A 22,866-nucleotide genomic window follows, 5' to 3' on the forward strand; every position below is an offset into this window, starting at 1 on the left:
TAATGGAAATTCTTGTTGGTTTAGCAGGAATATACAATCAAAACAATTCGGATTTTTTTTTATGTTGCACCATCATAAATCAGTTCGAATTCCTACATTGGGGTGATGGTTACTTATGTTGCTTGGCATCAAAAAAAAATAATGGTTGATGATGGAGTTATTGATGGTTACCATCAAGACTATGTTGATCTATCAATGGAAAACCGTCAGAAATTTTGACTTGGATAGAACTGGGGGCTGCGGTCCTCAGACCAAAAGTTCAATTTTAGTATTACTTTTTGAATTCTAGATGGATCTCCCTTTCTCGAATCACCTTTTTATTTTGTGATTTTAAAAGTATGACAATGCTCTTTGTAATAATATTTGCAGATAATAGATAAATTTTGATTTTATGGTTTTATTTATTTTCCTGGGATAAATATCCATTCTTCCTATGGATTGGAATGTGTCTGATACTGCCAAAAATATGCTTAATACTACAGTGATGCTACCTCCTCTATACACCGAAGAGCCATTACATTATGACCACCCTGCTAATAACATGTAGGACCACCTTTAGCCCTCAAAACTGCTAGCACCCGCCGTGGCATTGATTCCACAAAGTGCTGATAGGTAGTCTGAGGTATCTGGTACCATGTGCTCACCCACTGGTCCTGCAATTCCCTCCCATTGCTAGGGGTTAGCGTGGCAGCACGAATTTGGTTTTCCAAGTAGGACCACGAATGCTCTATTGGATTACGGTCAGATGAATTTAGGGGCCAAGACATGACTTGAAAGTCACTGGAATGTTCCTCGAACCAATCCATGACGATTCGACCCTTATGACATGTTGCATTATCCTGTTGGTAAACACCATCCCCAGCAGGAAAAACTGTTGCCATAAATGGGTGAACTATGTTCAAGTAGTTTAGAGGCGTCAGGGATTGTTCTATGAGGTTTATGGGTCCTAATGTGCCCCATGAAAACATTGTTCCTGGGCGAGCCCATTGTTATAGATGGAGGGTGGTTATAATAGCTCTTCGGTGTACACTAAAAACAAGTAATATTTAAAACAAAGTAAATAAAATTCAATTCGTACTGAGGTCAACAAAGAATTTTTTTTTAGTTATTTTTTATTAAATAATTACAATATTTTTTCCCATATAAAAATAAAACTAACATTTATTAAATTTAATGAATAAATTAATTTTTGAAGAAAAAAAAACTGTTTTAGCATCAAGTGGTCATCCACTACAAGTTTAAATAAATGGTATTTGAACTTGAGTGTATGAATAAAAAGTATTTTATGAACAATTGAAAATTTGAACTAGATAATAGGGAGAGTGTGACACTAATAGTAGGAATAGAATAAAACTAAACCACTCCTTTTCAACCGATTTGTTATTTTAGGTACCTATTTTGCCTGCATCATGATCATGGTGGCATTCTCAGTAGTTATGACAGTTGTGGTTCTCAATTATCACCACAGGAGTTCAGATACACACGAAATGCCCCAATTTGTAAGTATTTTATATTCATTCTATTAATATGATAAGAAAACATGCATTTAAGAGTGACAAAACAAACTGTTAGTGGATTTCAAGAAGTAAGAAGATTATCACTCCAATATAATAAATAACAGTCAAATTTGTCTTTTTTCACAAACTAGTGCTCAGACAAATCACCATTATCAATGCCCCCAATAAGAGAAATGGAAGATACAAAATGTGTACACTTTAACTGAGTCAATTGCGTACACGGCAATACTTTTACTTTCGTTACTTGTAACGATAGTAAAAGTAAAAATGGCGTGCTTTTGTTTGTACGTCGTTACTTTTTAAATATAGTATTTTGAGATCATTATTATATATAATATCAAGTAAATATAGTCATATCATAACATGTTTGTTTTCTAATCATGTTATTCACGTTCGTTTTCTAATTGTACTTTAACATATACTTTTTACGTGTTACTTTACAAAATCAAAACTTTTTTACTGTTTACTCGTTACTTTTGCTCAAAGTACTTGTACTTTTACTTTTTACTTTTGCTCATAGTACTTGTACTTTTACTCGTTACTTTTGCTCAAAGTACTTGTACTTTTACTCGCTACTTTTGCTCATAGTACTTGTACTTTTACTCGTTACATTTGCTCATAATACTTGTACTTTTACTCGTTACTTTTGCTCAAAGTACTTGTACTTTTACTCGTTACTTTTGCTCATAGTACTTGTACTTTTACTCGTTACTTTTGCTCACAATACTTGTACTTTTACTCGTTACTTTTGCTCAAAGTACTTGTACTTTTACTCGTTACTTTTGCTCATAGTACTTGTACTTTTACTCGTTACTTTTGCTCATAGTACTTGTACTTTTACTCGTTACTTTTACTCATAATACTTGTACTTTTACTCGTTACTTTTGCTCAAAGTACTTGTACTTTTACTCGTTACTTTTTGAAAGCAACGTTCCCACTCAGGTCATTGTGCCCAATTCTTTAAGAAATAAGTAAATTATTACCTAGTAATAACTAATACAAAGATGCAAAGCTCAAAAACTTATTGTAGTGTTATTCAATTGTTTTTATCTCATTTATCTCATTTTGGTGCAGATATATCTTAGCAACAAAATATCTTGGGCCCTCATTGGACCCATATTCACGAAATATCTTGGGCCCTCATTGGACCCATATTCACGAAATATCTTGGGCCCTCATTGGACCCATATTCACGAAATATCTGGGGCCCTCATTGGACCCATATTCACGAAATATCTTGGGCCCTCATTGGACCCATATTCACGAAATATCTTGGGCCCTCATTGGACCCATATTCACGATTCTTGGCTCAAAGGGCCGTTATTTTCCGATATTGGTTCTCGATAGAACAGTACGATTCGCCCGATATTTTACAGCCACTGTACAACGTATATCGACCTTCTATGGAATTGTTACATTTACTCGATATTACATACTAATTCTTCAGCCGCTATAGAGCCTATACTGGCCGTATGTAAGTCGATATTGGCCGTATCTAGGACCCATATTAAAAAGTCTAGACATCCCAATATGGGTCCTTCGGAGCATGTTCATATAGGACCCATATTGAGCCAATTTTGAGCCAAATTGGGGCGAAGGTAAAGTTGTTGCTATGGTAATTACTATATCGGTATTTGTTTAGAAAGAAATACACTTAAACTATTTCTTTTGTATTAGATATAAAGTAAATGAATCTCTGAGAAATGGAACGAAATTTTTTCAATTTTTACAACATACAAGGTGAAATTCTTCTCCTTTGCTGCAATTTTTTAATAACTTTCTTTCAGTTTCTACGGTCGTTGACCTTCTTCTTGGCTGTTATTCAAACTCATTGTTCTTCCTATAAACGTCGTCAAAGGTTCAAACGGAATAAAATATGTCTGAAAATTAAAATTTAAGGAAACTCCACAATTAAGTTAAACGAGATTTTTTTTAAAAACAAATGTTATTACAAGATTAATAAAATTATATTCAAGGAGTTACCATTTATTGCAAACAACTGTTAAATATCCTTTAAATGCATAGAATGATTTTAGATAGGTATTTTATTCACGTCGTACTAGAGCTGCACAATATTTTAGACGGTCTGGGAAATATTCCTGAGGATGATCCGAAGACATGCCATCTCAATTTCAATTCTTTGTAGAGGGGATGGCTCCCCTGCTTTGCTATCTTGACGCGTGAAGTCGAGCACTTTACGGTAGAACAGTTTAACGAGGACCGATACCGCGCAACCTCGGTCTCTACTCAGGCTGATCAAAGTGGTCACCCACCCGCTCACTGACAGGAGTCAGTGATACTTGAGTTCGATGTTCTACTGGGAGCCGTGTCTTTACAGCCAGTTCAATGCGGGACAAAATAATTGCAAATTAGCACAAATAGATTTAAAATTTATTTAATTAGCAAAAAATAGCTATTATTTAATTATAAGCTTAAAAGTTTGATTAATTTGATTTGAAGTGGAAATTACTCGAATGAAATTTAAAATTTAGCCTAAATGAGTGTTTGAAAAATCATAAAATGAATTTTCTACCATTTTATTTAAATAAATAAATTCTTTAATGCCCACTTTAGTTACTATTTTAATGCATTTGAACAAAAAAAAAACATTATAGAAATTTGCAATTGTGCTTAAACCTTTGCTTATTGTATACCATGTTGTATCATCGCATACGGTCCACTTGTTGCACCATCATATATGGCTCATATGTTGTACCTGTCGTGAGCAAAAGGTTAACTCATATTAGACGACTTTATTGTCATTTTATTGAGTATGTCAAATTCAAAACTGAATCCATTACATTAAGTCGCGACATCGAGCAATGCGCCATTATTAACGGAACTTTAAATAATCAAAAAACACTGAAAGGTTTTCAAAAATGATAAAAGCTATGCATTAAAAACGCATGAATTCACACAATTAGAACCTAAAAATTATCAAATTTCTAGAAGATAAGAAACCATGCGTTGAGGACCCGAGATCCTGAGTCGTCCAGTACAGTTAGCAAACATCTCATCTCTGCTGCAAATTAACATATTTCTCTCCTTTCCTCTAGTGCCACGGTTCGAATAGACTAGTAGTTATCCATAGTGTTTGGGGACTGCAGTCTATTAGTCAATATATTCTGTTCAGTTTAACTAAGCAGTTGTATTTTGGAATCAGTCTGAAATTGCAATGTTCAACCGCCCTTTACTTTCTACCAGAGATTATTCTTCGATTTCATTGGTTACTCTGGGTGTGCAGGACAACATAATATTATCACGTATACTTCTCTTAAGGGAATGGTATCCTATTCAGTAAATAATTCTACTTTTTGCATAACCATCTGCATCAATGTAGGGTGGCATCCTCTTTAATTTCAATAGAGCTCATTCTAAGTGACATTTTAAGGAATTTCTTTAAATTAGCTTTAAAGTTTTCGACATTTACAATAAAAATATGCCTTGCAGTTACAGATCTACAATTAGCAAAATATATAAATAACACTTATTCAAATTTTTCATATCGTATAGCACTCGGTGTCTTGTCATTTTTGATACCCAAAGAGAGGTATTCTTAAGGTTAGTAGCCGACTGGTTTGTTGTCACATGCCTTTCTGGATATTCAATCAATCAATATTGTACATTTAATACTAAACTAAACTCACTGGCGTGACAGCCCATAGAGGGCCAAGGCCTACTATGCTCATCTCAGTTTTCCTGACCTTTTGCTCTGGGGTGCAGGAGCACATGTTCCGTTTCGGTGGTCAGCCGAACACTAAACCCCAGTGTTTAGTCCGCAGACATGCTCGATACTCATTTTATCTACCCACTGAAGGGATGAAAGATTGCGTCAACCTTGCCCGGCCCGAGGATCGAACCCAAGGCTTGCGTCACGAGATCACGAAGCGCTACCCCTCAGCCACCGGGCACATATAGTTTATATTAGACTTGCTGTTATAGTTCATTTACATCGCACTACAGCTGCACAATGAGCAATTAGCGACTGTCTGGGAAACATCCCAGAGGAAGATCCGAAGACATACCATCACAATTTTGATCCTCTGAGTAGGGATCGCACCCCGGCTTCGGTAGCCGGATGACCTGAACGCGAAGTCGAGCACTTTACGGTAGAACAGTTTAACGAGGATCCATACCACACACCATCGGTCCCTACACAGACTAATCTAAGTGGTCGCAACCACACACTGACCACAGCCAATGATGCTTGACTTCGGTGATCTGCTGGGAACCGTGAGTTAAATATCAGTCCACTGCGGGAGTTAATATAAGAACTTTCTAATATAAGTTAATATTAGAACTTTCTAATACAAGTTTGTATTAGAACTTATTATTATGATAATATTAGTTAATATTAGAACTAAAATAAGATTTTTCACGAAGAAATCCTTTTTTAAATAGTCTTTTTTGCCTTTAAGGTTCGTTCCTTACTTCTCGTCTGGATGCCACGCCTGCTCAGAATGAATCGGCCGACGAACCAGCTCCAGAAGAAGAGTCTCAACTCGAAGAAAGAGTTCGAACTGAAAGAGCGATCCTCGAAGAGTCTTCTCGCCAATGTCCTCGACATCGACGTTCGAGAGAACGCCTCTTCTTCCTACCTGCCGACCGAGGAGACACCTGCTACCGTCCGAGGTTGCTTCGCCACCCAAAGAGAACTGAACGCCATCCTCAGAGAACTGAGGTACGTGACCGGTCGCATGAAGAGGGAAGAGAAGGTCGGTGAGATCATCTCAGAGTGGAAGTACGCGGCCATGGTGGTGGACAGGATTTGCCTCATCCTTTTTACACTCTTCACGGTGCTATCCACCTGTATCTGCCTCTTCTCAGCTCCGCATCTCATCGCCTGACCATTCCTCTATGACGTGCTGGACGATTGCTGGAATAATATCCTCTTCTGAATATCTCTGGTTCTTCTCATCTTATTTGGTAAACAAGTTTTTTTTTCATTTCCGGGTGCTTGGATCTATTTCCCATTGCCTTCAGAAATTCCAGAATTGTTATAGTTCGTTAGGCGATTTTTCACTTCTCCAAACTTTTACCCTCTTCATTTCCGTTGTTACGGCAAAGTTTACTCTTTATCCACATCAACACGTTTCTAGAGCCGTGATGGATTAGATAATAGAGCGTTCGCCTGCCTATGTGATGAACTTGGGTTCGAATCCCGGCGATGGCTGGTCGATACAAATTCCGCATCCGGTTTGCACCAATCACGGTGAAATATCCTCACTGGTAGACGGATCATGGGTTAGAGTTTCCTTGCCGTCAGGCTTACCGTTGAAGGTTCTCGTGGTTTTCCACTCCATGTAACGCAATTGCGGGTTAGTTCGATCAAAAAAGTCCTCCTCGAAGGTAAATTTCTTCGAATACTCGATCCAGGAGTTCCCTTGTTTTCTTGTTCAAAATGACAAGGTGCTAATCCCAAGATTGGGTGTGTTGTTAGACAACGGTTATAAAATCAATACGTTTCTGAAAGAAGATGGCATATGCACTGACGTGGGGAAATCGTGAACGCTTGAGTCACCTATTATGTTTACAAATATATATATATATATAGTCCGTTCACCAGGAAATGGCTCTGCCTTCATCACGTGGTATCCGACGATACTATTTCGCTATTTTTGGGAGAAGGATGTGAACAATCTGAACAGGGTTGCTGTTGGGCCATCATTTGCGAAAAATATTTATTTTTCAATCTTTAGTTGCATTTTTTTAGCATTAAATATTTCATAAATTTAATGGTATTTCTCGAGTAACGAAAGATATAATAGCAGATAATAAGGCGAAATGACTGAAAAAGAATTCACTGTTTGCGTGCGGCGCGCATTACGGGTTGTTTCATTTTCAAACGAGGTGACGTTTCTCCTCTTACTCCCTCGTTGAAATGAACTCTTCGTCCGAGGAGGTGGAGCCAAGTGTCAACTCCTGTTGATCGAATAATACTCTGTTGTTACCGTTACCCAGTGGGCACCTGTGTCTAAGTCAGTGCGGTGGAGTATCGTCGGCCACTTCATACAACCACAAAACCGTTTATACGGCGGTTTACATTCACACAATCACACAGAAGAAAGGATAGAGAAAGTTACATCCATGCCTACGGTGGGATTCGAACCCACAACCACTGCCCTCCTAATCCAGTGCAGTATAGACCAGTAATCGGCAAACAAAAGACTGACTTATTACTTTTTTGCGGCATTAAATCAGTTTGGATGCTAAGTAAGTTTCATTAAAGAATGTTTGACTGTTCTAATCTTTAGAGATGGATTTAGAGCAGTTTTCTTAAAGTTAATGGTGTAATATATAAGTTTAAACTTCAGAATAAAATTGCAGTTCGAATTTGTTCATTTAAAAAACAAAGCAAACAGTTGTGGTTTGAGTTAGAAGAAAGAGTGCACTTATTTAATACGATCTGCTAAGACGTTTTACACCGAGTAATTTCAATTTTGAAAATGTTTTTAAATTCCTATCAGCTAACTGGCTATAGCTCAAAAAAATAAGACAAAAAAAAATAAACAAAGGTTGACAATTATTTGAAACGAGTGTTAATTTAAAGAAAAACTTTAAGTAATAATAAAAATTAAACAAAATAGATTAGAATAATATCAGAAAAATAAATATCTGGAAACAAGTATAATGAAATGATTAATTGAATAGTTCTGCGAATTACATTGGGGCCGGGTAATTAAAAATTTAATTTTAAAATTAAAATGTTAGGATGACAAATAAAAATTTGTCATCCTAACTTTTGCTTGAAAATGGAAGTAACGGTTAATATCTGTTACAACGTAGGAAGTAATTCTTTGTTTTAGAAAGTTGTTAAACTACATTATTTCTATAACGCTAAGTTTTCCAGAATTACAAAGAAATCAGTCTCCTTTATTTTCTCAAAGCAATTGGAGAAACAATTTGTTTTCTTTAAATTGAACGCTTATATTTTGGAAATGTTTTTTATTGTCGGGAATGAGTTAAATTTCAAAGCAGTATAGCCTTTTTTTAATCTACTATGTTTTTACTTCTATCCTGTGTAATGTATAACTCGTTCACCAAGAGTTGGCACTTGGCTCCGCCTTCACCACGTGATTTGCGACGATACTATTTCGTTATTTTCAGGCGAAGGATGTGAGAAATCCTGAACTAGGATGATATTTGGCGATCGTATGGCAAAAATATTTATCTCGCAAACTTTATCTGCATTTTTTTAACATTAAATATTTCATAAATTTAATGTTATTTCTCTGTTTTGAGTGAAAATTGTGTCCTTTTTAAGACATTTTGCTGGGAAAAGAACAGTTTTTAAATTTATTTAATTAGCTACAGAATTGAAAGGTATAATAACGGATGATAAAGCGAAGTAAGTGACTGAAAAAGAAATCACTGTTTGTGTTTGGCTCTCATTAAGGATTGTCTTCATTTCAAGCGCGTTTCTCTTCTTACTCTCCGCGCTGACATGAACTCTGCGTCAGAAGAGGTGGAGCCAAGTGCCAACTCCTGGTGAACGAACTATACTTTGAAAAACAATTCAAAAGATTTCGATAACGGAAACAGTTGCATCAAACTCTTTATGAACCAGAGATTTTCAATTTTTATTGCATTGAAGTTCTGATACTGAAATCCTGTGGAGTGTGATATTTTATACAATATATAAACACAAAGTCACGTGCACACATGAGAAACAATATAAGTATTTAATATAATCCGGTGTTTTTACATTCGTTGTTTTTTCTATATATTTTGAATAAACTTTATATGATATTTATCAATTCAATGCACAATGTTTCACATTTTTTTCTTTTTCAAATTTAAATTGTATGTGCAAGAACATGTATTTCTGGTCTTTTTAAAACTTTCTCATCTTTTTTCTTCCAAAAGCCATGGATGTTAAAAGATTTTTGTAATAAATAAATAAAATGTACAACATGATGTCATTTCGAATTTTTGCAATAAAAATGCAGAAAAGAGTGCACCAGTGCAATATTTACATTTAAAGCAATATCGTTTTTAAATAATATATCATGATAATTATTTTTACTTTCAATGTCTTTTAATATTCGTAACCTGAAATTTTAGTTGTGAGATACGATTTTAAGTTGTATCTCTCTATTTTATCCATACGATACTATAGGATGGAGAAAAAAATCGAAACATAACCAACGAGATAGATTTCAATAGTTAGCAAATAACTAAGTCTAACTACTCATTATTCATAAAATAAACAAATATACCCTTTATAAAAATGTATATATAATTTCGCTCCTTTCAAAAAGTTGGCATATTTCAATCACAGCATTATTTTTAAATTGTCATTTAAATGTATTTATTTGTTTTGAATAAAATGTTTTTTATTTAAAACTATTCATAAATTCTTTTTTTATATATTCTTACCATGGCTTAACGGATAATTATAGATTTTATTTATATTTTTTTGTATCATTTTAAGTAAAAATATATATTTTCACCCAAAAATCATATTTCTGTTAAAATGAAATAAAAAGAAAAATACATTTTTAGGTTTTCAGCTTTATTTAACTGAAACTCTGAGGAAAGTTTTTTCAGTTTTCGTAAATATTTAGCTGAAATATTGTTCCTTTAAGGACAAGTTTAATGGACCATAATAAAGAAATAAATGTTTTAAGGAATTTGTAGTCTTTCTGTGGTAGTAAATATTGCTTCATGTGTAGTAAAATAAATAGTTAATGTCCTTGTTGTTTGTGATAATTGTAGTAACTTGGCGATACTAAAAGAGTAGAAAATGATGGCTTTTCTTTTAAATAGTGCATACAAAGTCAATTAAATTAAAACAGATTTGTTAGTTTCATTTCAACATGTTTTGAATTTTCCATTGAAAAATAAAGATATTACTTTTATTATGTAATAATAGATTTGAAACTTATTATCATGTCCAATGCGCAAAATAAAAAAAGGACCATCCTCAAAAACTTTCGATCAAGTGATCGGATCCTCACGTTCTAGGACTCAATATTAAACTTTCAAAAGGGTGACCTCAAATATGTTAATTAATTAGTGCAGACGATATTGCGAAATCAGACATGAAACATATTTTCACTGAATAAACATACTTTTTCCCCCCGCGGATTCAGATTTCTGACACTCAAAAAACAGGGGTTAGCCACAATCTGGGAAATATGGTCCATATAGTTTAATTGAGAGTGGTTCAAAGTTTGGACCCCTTAATGTTAATTTTACTTTTTGCGTACTAAACATTTTTTGCATACAATAATAAATTTCCATTAGCCAAAGATAATTCCACTCTAAAACAACTTTTAGGGAGTATTTACTATTTTTCATTAGTTTATTTTATTTCAGACGCAAAATTTTGAATTGTAAGGTTGGTAAATTGTAAATGTTTCGACCAATTTCGCTCATTTGCCATTTAAAATTGTTTATTATAAAATGATGTGAAAAATTGTTAACCTTATGATTCAAAATTTTTCCGACTATTATTAAATAAAATAATAAATATATACTAAAACTTATATTTTGCATAGAATTATCTCTTGAAGAACAAATTTTAAATTTTTTTTAATTCGCTTAAAAATTTCTTGAGATATGGCGAAATATGTAAAAAATAAAGTTAACATTAAGGGGTCCAAAATTTTGGAGTGCTCTCAAACTATTGGGACCATTTTTCCTAGATAGCGACTACCCCCTATATTTTGGTGATCAGAATTCCGATCAACGGTATGTTTATTCAGAGAAAGTGTTTTTGTGCCTGATTTTATAACTTAAAATATCGTATGCACTAATAAATTAGCATATTTGAGGTCACCCCTTAGAAACTGCACTCATTAATTAACCATCATTACATTAAGATTGACTCCTAGAACGTGAAGATCCGTTCATTGGAGCAAAAGTTATTGAGGGTGATACTATTTTTACTGTGCGCACTGTACATTAAAAACAAGAATTAAGAGTTATTATCCCTGTCAAATAAGCTAACACTCTATTAAAAAAACTAAGGAAAAATATATTTAATTTCTGAAAGTTGCAATTCTATGATCAGCACATTTTAATCAACGTTTTTAGTACATTCATGATTTTAAATGAATGTTTCAAAATAGTGAAACTTCGAGATAGTGCTGATTTGGTTGAAAACTATCCAAGGCACCAATTCTTCATGATTTATATGTAAAGTTACCTCCTATATTCATGTGTGGCTCCTATTTTCTACAACCAGCACCGTTTCATGGAATCAATGTTTTTAATTGACCGTAAATGTAATTTAAAAAAGGGATGGAAACATATTTTAACCTTAAAAATTCATCTCAGGAGCGAGAGAATAGAACATGTGTGCTAAGAATGGAGCATTGTGCTAAGAACAGAAATGGAACATTTATGCTAAAGAAGGAGATTTATGGGGAATTCCCTTCTCCTTAAATTGGGAAACTCAAAATCAAACATTGTTTATTTATTTATTTTGACATTTTTTGCTTCTTTGCTATTTTAGTTTAAGAATTTTCATAAAAGGGGAAGGGTTGGTTTCATAGACATAATGTAAACCGGACCAAAGCCTCCTATAACTTCTCCACACGGTTTCTTATAGATAGTCAGATGAGACCACTATGAAAGTAAACCAGTGTTTGTCTTATCTACTTGTCAACCACTGCAGATTTAATTCTCAAATATATATGATAAATTTCTCATAACTACTTTTAAATTAGAAATTGGGTTCATGAGCACAACTGGTTCACTTTTCTCAAATCATTGCAATCTCAAATCACATTGCAAATGTACAAAATTCTAAGAATATAAAACAATCATTCAAATCCATATAAAAACTTTTTTTTTAAAAAAAATTACATCTTTTTAGTAAATACTAAGTCATTAAAATAAATTTGAATTCAAATAAATGACATGTAATTCGTTAAACCTGTTAGAAATGTGTTATAGTATAATTCGTGATATAAATCAAAAATCGTCAAATAAATTCGTGAAAAAATGCGCTTTCGACATAATACTAAAATAGAGATCTATCGACAAAGACTACTCACTTCTGCCTAGCTTAATAGTATGAGATTGCCGCAGCTGATGCTCTGTGGTTATTTCAGTTTCCGTTTTTAAAAGCGCTATATGTTGAGCCACCTTAGCTAGATTTGGCATGTGACATTTTTAGCGGCAATCATGGGTCGATTTTCTAGCGTTGTCATTCGGGGAGTTGTAATGAGCCTTTTTTTGTCGCCGTGTAAGAGAAATAGTAACGTAAATAAAACAAAGCAAACGTTGCCACCGGCGGAAAAGAAATACAGCCAAAATTTGGGAGCCACGTAAGAGAATTATATATATTAGATATTTATTACTTTTTTTTGTCGAAAGTTCATTTATATTATCCATATTGATGAACTAGCACATTTTGAGATAGAGCGAAAGAATAAAATGTAGGTTAAAGGGACGTGACGTAGTTCCTAACTGTAACATTGACTCTCCTGCGCATGCGTTGATTCTTAGTTCATACTAGGAGCTGCTAAATCTCTTTTCTTTTAGGTCACTTTTTTTAGAAGGTCTATTTTACATATAAATCAGAAAGAAATAAGGCAAAACTCTTTTTTTTTTTATCTGAGTGATTTTAATTATTTTTTAAATTTCCTGAAGTTATTGTCTTAGTATTTTTTTTCTTCTTCAAGATAATCAACTATTTAAGAGGAATGTCTTTCTACGCACAAAAATAAAATTCGGTGGTTAAAATATTAAATTAAGTTCAGAAAAAATTTCTAATTCATTCCATAACAAATTACATAGAAAATTATTTTTATTATTGGTTGAATTGAATTTTTAAAAAAGTACTAAAGTATCCAACGAAAAAAAAAACCGATGTTTCATAATGGTTTATACTAATAGTTATGATGTTTGAAAGCAGATGAGGTGCAAAAATTATCTGTGATTCATCTCAAACATTCCTTTTTAAATGTTTACTAGAATAGTTATAAATGATTTTTTCGTATTGTTATTATAATGGATATTGTAAATATATATTACAAATGACTGACAACGTAATGATAAGTCACATTTTTGTATCAAATTCTTCTTTAGATAGAGTTCCAATATTTCCTCTTGATACTTTACATATATTATTTTAGTAGATTATGGCCAGCCTACAGCCAAGTTATTAGACGCACTGTAAGATTCTATGTAAAATCTTAATTATCAGGTCATACTCTATACAGATTTATTGTTTTTACGAGGTTTGCACTTCTTTACGTTCGTGGATCAATGGGTTAAATTCGACGATATGGAACAGTAGTTTCCAACTGGCGGCCCGGGGGCCGTATCCAGCCCGCGATGCTTTTTTTCGTGGCCCGCGAACTAAAATATATTAGTTGTCATTTTTTGGAGGACAATTTTCGTAAAAAATCTGTATGGGTTTAAAATACTTTTCTCGTTAATAAAAACCTAATTTCTTAGTTTCAGTGAAATTTAGCATACCGACGGTGCACAAAAATTTATTTCTCAGGTTTTGCATCCAAGAAAATATTTATTCAAATACATAAATAATCGTGTATGTTGCTCTTTTTTATTTCATTTTTTTGTATTTTATGAATATAATTTAGCATGTGTATATCAGAAATTTTCTCGAAGAAATTCTCCGATTTAACTTTTTGAAACCACTCATTTTGAACAAAAATATTTACACACACATTTGTAAATTTTAAAATGTAAATATCTATTTTCTGGTGGTTGAAGCAGACAAACCTCGATTTTCTCATTGAATATTTTGTGTGCTACTATGTAAGTTTTAATACCAACCTTTTTAAAGTTTTATATCTTAACAATTAGATATCTGTTGCACATTAATTGTTTAATACATATGTGCACATTAAAGTTATTGTAGCCCTAATTTTTTAATATGCAATTAAATATTTTTAAAAATCTACTTCTTATTTTAATTTGTAATTCCATACTTATGTTTTGTACAACTTGGTAAAAATCTGACAGTAATATTTAATGTTCCTTCTAACATAAAAGAGTCCTACATAAAATTTTGGCCCGCCATAATTAAAGTTGGGCCCTCCATTCGATTTTTGTTTTTAATTGTGGCCCCCGGCCTCATGCAAGTTGGAAACCCCTGATATAGAATATAAATTCGACGACTGTATAAATTGGACGATATATTGTATAAATAAGAATATTTGTTATACCACGTATTATATTAGTAGGGGAGAGTGGTGTCAATTGTAACATTTTTTACTTAACTATTTTTAACTAACAAAAAATCCAATATATTATTAGTATTAATTGACAGACGAGTAAAGTAGACTATCCTCTACTAGAAAAAAATTAAATACCTGATTTTAAATATTATTATATTAGTTATTAATAATTTTTGACAGTCGTGCACTTGTTACAATTGTCCCCACTTACGGGGTCAATTGTAACAGTTCATACATTCAACTAAAACATAGTTAACTATACATATTATCATAGTTGTGATATATTTTTTTATTGATCAAAATAGTAGTGATATTTTAGGAATAAAAATAATAATGAGCAGAGACCTAAAGGGTTAAACTTTTAACTTTAAGGGGTTAAAAATTTTAATTTATGCTGTGAAAGGTGACAAATAAAATAATGCACATGCAATATAATATAAATGCTATAGGAAACTATTGGTGGTTCTTAAAGAGTTAAGTAATGGCTTGTAAACATAAGATTATTTATTTTCAGCTGTTACAATCGTCCCTTTACTTATTGTTACAATTGTCCCCAAGACGCCATTTCAGCTTCATTTGTTAAAAACAATGCTAGTTAATTAGCAAAACTAATATTTTTTTATTGAAATGTTAATTAAGGTGTCCACTTACATATTCGGTTACTAATTTTTATTTGTTTAAACAAAATTACTTTGTTACAATAAAATATTCTAATACCAAAAAAAGTACTTTGCGTGACGTGAAAATATCTTTTGTGATGTAACTCTTTCAAAAGTACATAAAAATGGTTGCCATCAGGGGTGTACATGTAGATTTGTTAAATACACCTTGTGCACTACCTAGGAACCAAATCTAGAACCCGACACTCGAAATTTTTGCTCTGTTACAATCGTACCCTGTTACAATTGACCCCACTCTCCCCTATACTTTAATAATTAGACCAAATTATGAGATGTACTGTAGATTTTTAATAATGACATGTTTTGCACAAAATTATATGCAATACTTTTATAATTAAACATACATGTAATGGGTTTTTATTCGGGAAACTTTTTATATACTTCCTATTTGTATTTATTTCTAACGTATTGTATTACAATGTTAAAAAAAATCATACACGAACGTAAACAAGTGCAAACCTGTTTCAGTCACATAAAAACAATAAAGCTGTATTGTATCACCTAATAATTATGATTTTACATAGAATCATAAAGTGCGTCTAATAATTTGGCAGAGACTGTATATGAAAATCAATGTTTTTCTCAAAAATAGTTCTTAAAAACTTTTAAAGAACCATTCGAAAATGTGGCTTATCATTGAATTGCCTCTCAAAGAAAACAGGTATGGTTTAGTTTATGATTTCTCTTTAACTGTGTGTGAAGTATTTGTAGTGATTTATTATCATGGGTATCGTAGACCAGTGTATGCATATTTTTAAAACCATATGACCAACAGTTTTTTACTTGAGAAATATTAAGTGTAGTTGCATATATATATATATATATGAATTATGACAAACATTGTATATCAAATTACATATAAGTATTGCTTAGATGAACTGTTAAGACTGATAGACATTTTAAAGTTCTGTTTTAAAAGAAAATATTAAAAGAGGTAAAATACTAACAGATTGGGTTCGTTAATAATAATCGATTGAGTGATGTGTTTATTAAAATGCTTGTTATTTTTCTTCCTTTTTTTTTAAGAAGCATTTTTATTTGTATTCCGCGGGAACTGTTTATTTGTGAAAAACTTGATCAATTTTATGGAACATAGAATTAAGAGCTTAAAAAATAAAATTATTTATTTATTCTTGTTCTTCTTGTTTTATTTACTACAATATCTAATATGATCCACAATACACACGCCTTTCATAAGGGCGAAAAGAAAATATTTAAAAGATATAAATAAACCCTTTCGGATAGAACTAAAGTGATAAAAAAAAAAAAAGAATTCTGGAAATCTGACTGGTAGCTGTGTTAGATGGAGAATTAGTCGGACAGCTGCCGAAACGAATCGCATTCTTTTTAAATAAAATATAAGCTCAGTATGGGTGGTTGACCATCACTAACCACAGATGGCGCTAGTAGTTAAAATTCGTCGTAAGACTTCCGGGTTAATACTTCCGATTGATTTTTATGCCTAAGTTTGAAAAACGGCTCCAGAAAATATTATTATACTCGGAGTGTTTACGACATAACGCATTTTTTTAAAATTTAAATGCACTTAAAATGTAATAATGTTTCAAATTTAAAGGAATTTAATTGTATAACGCGTTTTTTAAATGTTAAGGAAATAAACAACGTAAAAATTTGGAAGTCTCCGCAAGCATTGCCATACTCTGCAAGATGTAAACCAATAAATGACTAACGGTGCTATTTTATCCAAGCCGGCATAGCTTGATAGGTAGGGAGCTGGGCAAATGTCCTAGGTTCGATCCCCGCCGGCCGAATACTCCCCGTGTAGTAAATGGTGACTGATGCACGTTAAATCTGTCGAGTCGCAAAGTCCTTCATGTTCCCATAACAAATACTATTTTCCCATAACATACCTCTGCGGGTAGGGGAGAGTGGGGTCAATTGTAACATTTTTCACTTAATAATTTTTAACTAACAAAAAATCAAATATATTATTAGTATTAATTGACAGACGAGTAAAGTAGACTATCCTCTACTAGAAAAAAAAAGTAAATACCTAATTTTAAATGTTATTATATTAGTTATTAACAATTTTTGACAGTCATGCACTTGTTACAATTGTCCCCACTTACGGGGTCAATTGTAACAGTTCATAAATTCAACTAAAACATAGTTAGTTATACATATTATCATAGTTGTGATATATTTTTTTATTGATCAAAATAGTAGCGATATTTTAGGAGTAAAAATAATAATGAGCAGAGACCTAAATGGTTAAAATTTAACTTTAAAGGGTTAAAAAATTTAATTCATGCTGTGAAAGGTGACAAATAAAATAATGCATATGCAACATAATATAAATGATATAGGAAACTATTGGTGGTTCTTAAAGAGTTAAGTAATGGTTTGTAAACAAAAGATTATTTATTTTCAGCTGTTACAATTGTCCCTTTACTTATTGTTACAATCGTCCCCAAGACGCCATTTCAACTTCATTTGTTAAAAACAATGCTAGTTAATTAACAAAACTAATCTTTTTTTTCTGAAGTGTTAATTAAGGTGTCCACTTACATATTTGGTTAATAATTTTTATTTGTCTAAAAAAATTACTTTGTTACAATATAATATTCTAATACCAAAAAAAAGTACTTACGTAGCGTGAAAACATCTTTTGTGATGTAACTCTTTCAAAAGTACATAAAAATGTTTGCCAGCAGGGGTGTACATGTAGATTTATTAAATACACCTTGTGTGCCACCTAGGAACCAAATCTAGAGCCCGACACTCGAAATTTTTGCTCTGTTACAATCGTACCCTGTTACAATTGACCCCACTCTCCCCTACTGATTCAGGAGTTCCCTTGTCTTCTGGATTGGGTTCAAAATTACAAGGCTACGGAGTTGAGCATTAGTAGTCGTGAACCCAAATATTGGGTCGGTTGTTCAACGACGGATATAAAAAAAAAAACTTATATTTTGAGCCGTGATCGCTCAAAGGATAGAGCGTTCGACTTCCAATGAGAAGAAGCGGGTTCGAATCCCCGCTATGGTGGGTCGATAGGAATCCAGTTTGCATCAACCACAGTGCTGACGTGAAATATCTTCAGTGGGAGAGGGTTTATGGGTTAGAGTCCCCTTGCCGCCAGGTTAAGCGTAAGTGGTTCTCGTGGTCTTCCTTTCCATGTAATGCGAATGCGAGTTAGTCCCATCAAAAAATCCTCCTCAAAGGCGAATTTCTCCCAATACTTGATCCAGGAGTTCCCTTGTCTTCTGCATTGGGTTCAAAGTTAAAACTTCGTAGTGGAACTTTAGTAGTCATTAACCCAAAAATTGGATCCGCTATTCAACGATGGTTAAAAAATAAAAACAAAACAAAGAAAAAAACACTTTGTTTTTGTTGTGATATTAATTTTCTGAAATTTGTTTTAGAATCACAATCAGTCGGAATTTATAAATTACTACAAACTTTTATGACTGGTAAAATTACGCGTGAATTTAAACACAAATCATAATAATAAAACGTCCTAGAATAATAAGCCTGTTCACACATCATCTCATAACACAAGCGGAGGGATACACTGGAAGTGTGCTTCATGAAGGTTTTAGTTAAGGTTTAGGTTATTGCTTATGTCCAGTCAACAATTCATTATTCTCATTTATTCTTATGAACAATTCAAGGATGTGGTAAGTAGTAGATTCAAGCTCTCGTTTCAAACAATAACAAAAATTTATTTTGGTACAATAGGCTTACATCTGCCTTCTTTAAATTTTTAAATCTATCTATATTGAATTGCAATTTCATTATAAGGCGCCATCTAGTGGCCAATAAATTTTTTACTGATTCTACAGTGATATTAATTGAATAATGCTGAGCCTTTCTTCTGACGATTATATTTTGTAATACAAAAATTACAAGTAGAAAAATAAAAAAGAAACTTAAAATTTAAAAAAAAAGGTTAAAAAAGAAATTCCAATTAATAATTTTAAATGCCACAAGCGTCTCAACAAATACGATTTTATCCGCAAAAGGTGCTTTCTGATTTGTTTCAATACACGACGTTTCAAGCAAAAATATAAAAGGCTCTAGAGCAGAGGTCGCCAAAGATGTCTATATAGACCCCCAGGGGTCTATTTAACATAAGCGGAGGTCGATCTGAGCCAGGGGGTCCATCCGAACCGAAAAGATCGATTGGTCGAAGGATTATCAGTATTTTTCAGATATTTGACAATTAGAAATAAAAGAAGAAGACTTGGAAATATATACAGGTAATCTTCAAAAATTGAGCGACGATTTTAAACTGCGTTTTGTTGATTTGGAAAACATTGACATCCCTGATTGGATTATTGTGTCATTTTCTGCTCAAATTGAAAACGTGGGCATCAACCTGCAAGATGAGCTTTCTGAATTATCATGGGGATTTGAAGCAAAGACGCTTTTTAAAAATTTACCAATAAGCAAATTTTGGACAAATATAAATATAATGCAAAAATATGTAAGACTTTACGAAATAGCTCAGCCATTTATGATAGCATTTCCAAGTTCCTATATGGTTGAAGCCGGTTTCAGTCACGTAAATTCAATCTTAACTAAGAACAGAAATAAATTAAATGTGGAGTTTCGAGGGGATTTAAGATTAAAATTGACCAATTTTGAACCCAATTAAACAAACCTTGCAAAAAAAAAAAAAAAAAAACACCAGGCACACCCAAGTCATTGATTAAGAAGCAATAAATCCGTAGTTACTTTACTTATTATTTCTACTTACTTATAATTACTTATTATTTCATTAATATTAAGGTATTTATATTTCAACATTAATATATTTTTCATAAAACTATTGTTACACTGTGTACTATTACTTTAATAAATGTTCAAAATCATAATATAAATGTACAAACACAGTATCTAATAGAGTTTTATTTTAATTAACAGAAAATTACTTTTATGGGGGTCGATGGAGATTTCGAAAAATTATGTAGGGGTCGATGATCAAAAAAGTTTGGCAACCCCTGCTCTCCTCTCTGCTCTTTGTGAATTCTTTAGAAAAAATTTTGAAAAGAACGATTTTTTTTAAATCGGTTTTATATTGAAATATGTACGTCCTATTTTCTGAAAATACCTCCATTTGTCTAAAAGTGCGAAAGAATGTCTTTAAAATAGATTTATTTCTACAAAAAAGAAACGATATTTCCAACGTACTTATTAAAGAAATAATTGAGAGACAGATTGCGATTTTTTTTAAGTTTTTTTAAAACTTGGTTCAAGTTAAAAATTTCACTTGAAATTTCTTGAAAATACATATAGTTTTCAATCATCAATTTTAAAATAGATTTATTTTTCCAAAACACGATATTTCCAGGGTTAGTATGAAGAAAGCTATGAAATGGATTTTTTTAAATTTTTGGTAAACTGCATTTTGTTTAAAACTTGTTTCATGTTAAAATATACGTCTCATATTTTCTGAAAATACCCTCATATGTCTGAAAGCACTGGAAGAATATTTGTAAAGGCTTTTTATTTTGTGCAAAACACGATGTTTCCAGCATACTTGTTAAGGAAACAACCCAACGGACATTTTGGGATTTTTTTTAAACAATTTTGAAAAATGTGAGTTTTATAAAACTGGTTACATCTCAAAATTTTCGCATCAAATTTCTTGAACATTTCTAATTTTAAAATAGATTTATGTTTTGAAAAGTAGGATATTTCCAATGTAAATATAAAAACCAAACAATAGAATGGACTTTTTGCGAGTTTTTTTAATTTTTTTCAAAACATCGATTCTTTTAAAACTTGTTTCATGTTAAAACGTGTGTTTCATATTTTCTAAAAATGTGTATGTTTTTCCACAAATACTAAAATAATAATTTTCTATTGATTTATTTTGTTCGAACCACGATATATCAAGCGTAAATTTAAAAGACACTGTACGGTGAGAACTTTCGATTTTCTGAAAAGTGCGATTCTTTTAAAACTAATTTCATGTTCAAATATGCTCGTCATATTTTCTAAAAAAGACTACATATGTCTGAAAATGCTGAAAGAATATTTTTAACTGAGTTTAACTTTGTGCAAAACACCCTATTCCCAGCGTGCATATTTAAGAAAGCAATAGAAAGGACAATTTGCGTATATTTTTTATATATTTTGAACAGCGCGATATTATTTGAATTTTCATTTTTAAATAATTGAGTTATATTTAATGAAAATGCAGATCTATGTCTACAAATACTGAAAAAAATATTTTTAAATTGAATTATTTTGACCAAAACACGGTATTTCAAGAGTGAATATAATCGACACAGTAGAGTCGACAATTTGCAATTTTTTTTTAAATTTCTGAAAAGTGCGAATCTTTTACATTTGGTTTCGTTTTAAAATATGTGGATTTTTTCTTTTGGTTCATCTTTTACAAATGACCACATTAAAAGCATCTGCCTTCAAAGGGACGATTCAAAGTATCAGTTGATGAATTACGGTAGAAATTATCCAAATGACCAGTTGAATGCTGATTTTTTTGCTTTTTCAGTAAAATATTAAATGTATGTTTTAAAAGCGTTAGTTTTTAGCATTCAATTAAAAGTATTTTATGAAAGATTGAAAATGTGAACAAGATAATAGGGAGAGTGTGAACTAATAACAGTAGGAATTGAAAAAAAGGCCCCTGGAATCAGACAGCTATAAAAGTATAAATTGGGTGTAGTGATTAGTATAAATTTAAATTTACTGTTTACTTGTTCAATTGTAATTTTTAGTATCAATGTAATTTTTCAAGCTAATAATTAAAAAAAAAAATACCCAAGTAATTTTAAACAAATTTAAAATCATATTTATGCCGCAGTATAAAACTTTTTTCAAAATATACCACCATAGCTTTTTTTCCAGCTAATATTATCAAAGGAATTTAAGTACAAAATATAATATTTTTTTTTAAATAAACATTTTGACTATTATATATTTTCTAATATAAATGCTCGACATCTTATTAGGTTTTTTTAAGACTTATGTATTTCATATGCAAATTGCAGGGTTGTAGTTATTTAAATCTGTATATGGAGAAAACCAAAATAGGAAAATTTTCAAAATATGAATTTTGTTTTAAATAGTATTTTTAAAAAAATCTGTTTAAGAATTTAATGGACAGAATATTTCTCAATATATTACTGCAGCATATAAGGACAACCTTTTTTTCCCTTAAAAATTCTTTTTATTTGTTATATTTTTGATTGGTTTCTTCCAGTAATATTTGTTGATTTCTGAGCAAGGAGTAAAAATATTACTTTATTTTGGAGGAAAGAATTAAATATTTTAGAATTACTTTATTCCAAATTTATATAATGTCCTTAATTAATTGCAAAACTGATTAGAAGTAGACAAAACAATCAAAATTACAATTTTAAATGAAACGAATAATCAGTTATTGGAAATGAAATTATACTTCATGAAAGGAATATCTATATTAAGATTTTTAAAAAATTGAGTGTTTGTCACTCATTCTTATTGCAAAATTTCTGATACAAGATATAAATACATGATTGTTTATATTCAATT

General features: G+C 31.8%; 1 protein-coding gene across 1 annotated transcript in view; it reads left to right on the forward strand.

Annotated features, from left to right (window-relative positions):
- LOC147806594 (neuronal acetylcholine receptor subunit alpha-7-like) overlaps nucleotides 1-7,584 on the forward strand; it is a 39,491-nt gene extending 31,907 nt beyond the window's left edge. Inside the window, exons 5-6 of the mRNA XM_087149455.1 lie at nucleotides 1,390-1,499; nucleotides 5,936-7,584. Coding sequence (XP_087005581.1) covers nucleotides 1,390-1,499; nucleotides 5,936-6,364 — 539 coding nt within the window. The 3' untranslated portion in view covers nucleotides 6,365-7,584. The remainder of the gene's footprint in view (nucleotides 1-1,389; nucleotides 1,500-5,935) is intronic.
- The last annotated feature ends 15,282 nt before the right edge of the window (nucleotides 7,585-22,866 follow it).

The sequence above is a fragment of the Parasteatoda tepidariorum genome, chromosome 8 (genome assembly GCF_982258835.1).
Source record: "Parasteatoda tepidariorum strain Cologne lab strain chromosome 8, Ptep-v5.0, whole genome shotgun sequence".
Taxonomy (NCBI): domain Eukaryota; kingdom Metazoa; phylum Arthropoda; class Arachnida; order Araneae; family Theridiidae; genus Parasteatoda; species Parasteatoda tepidariorum.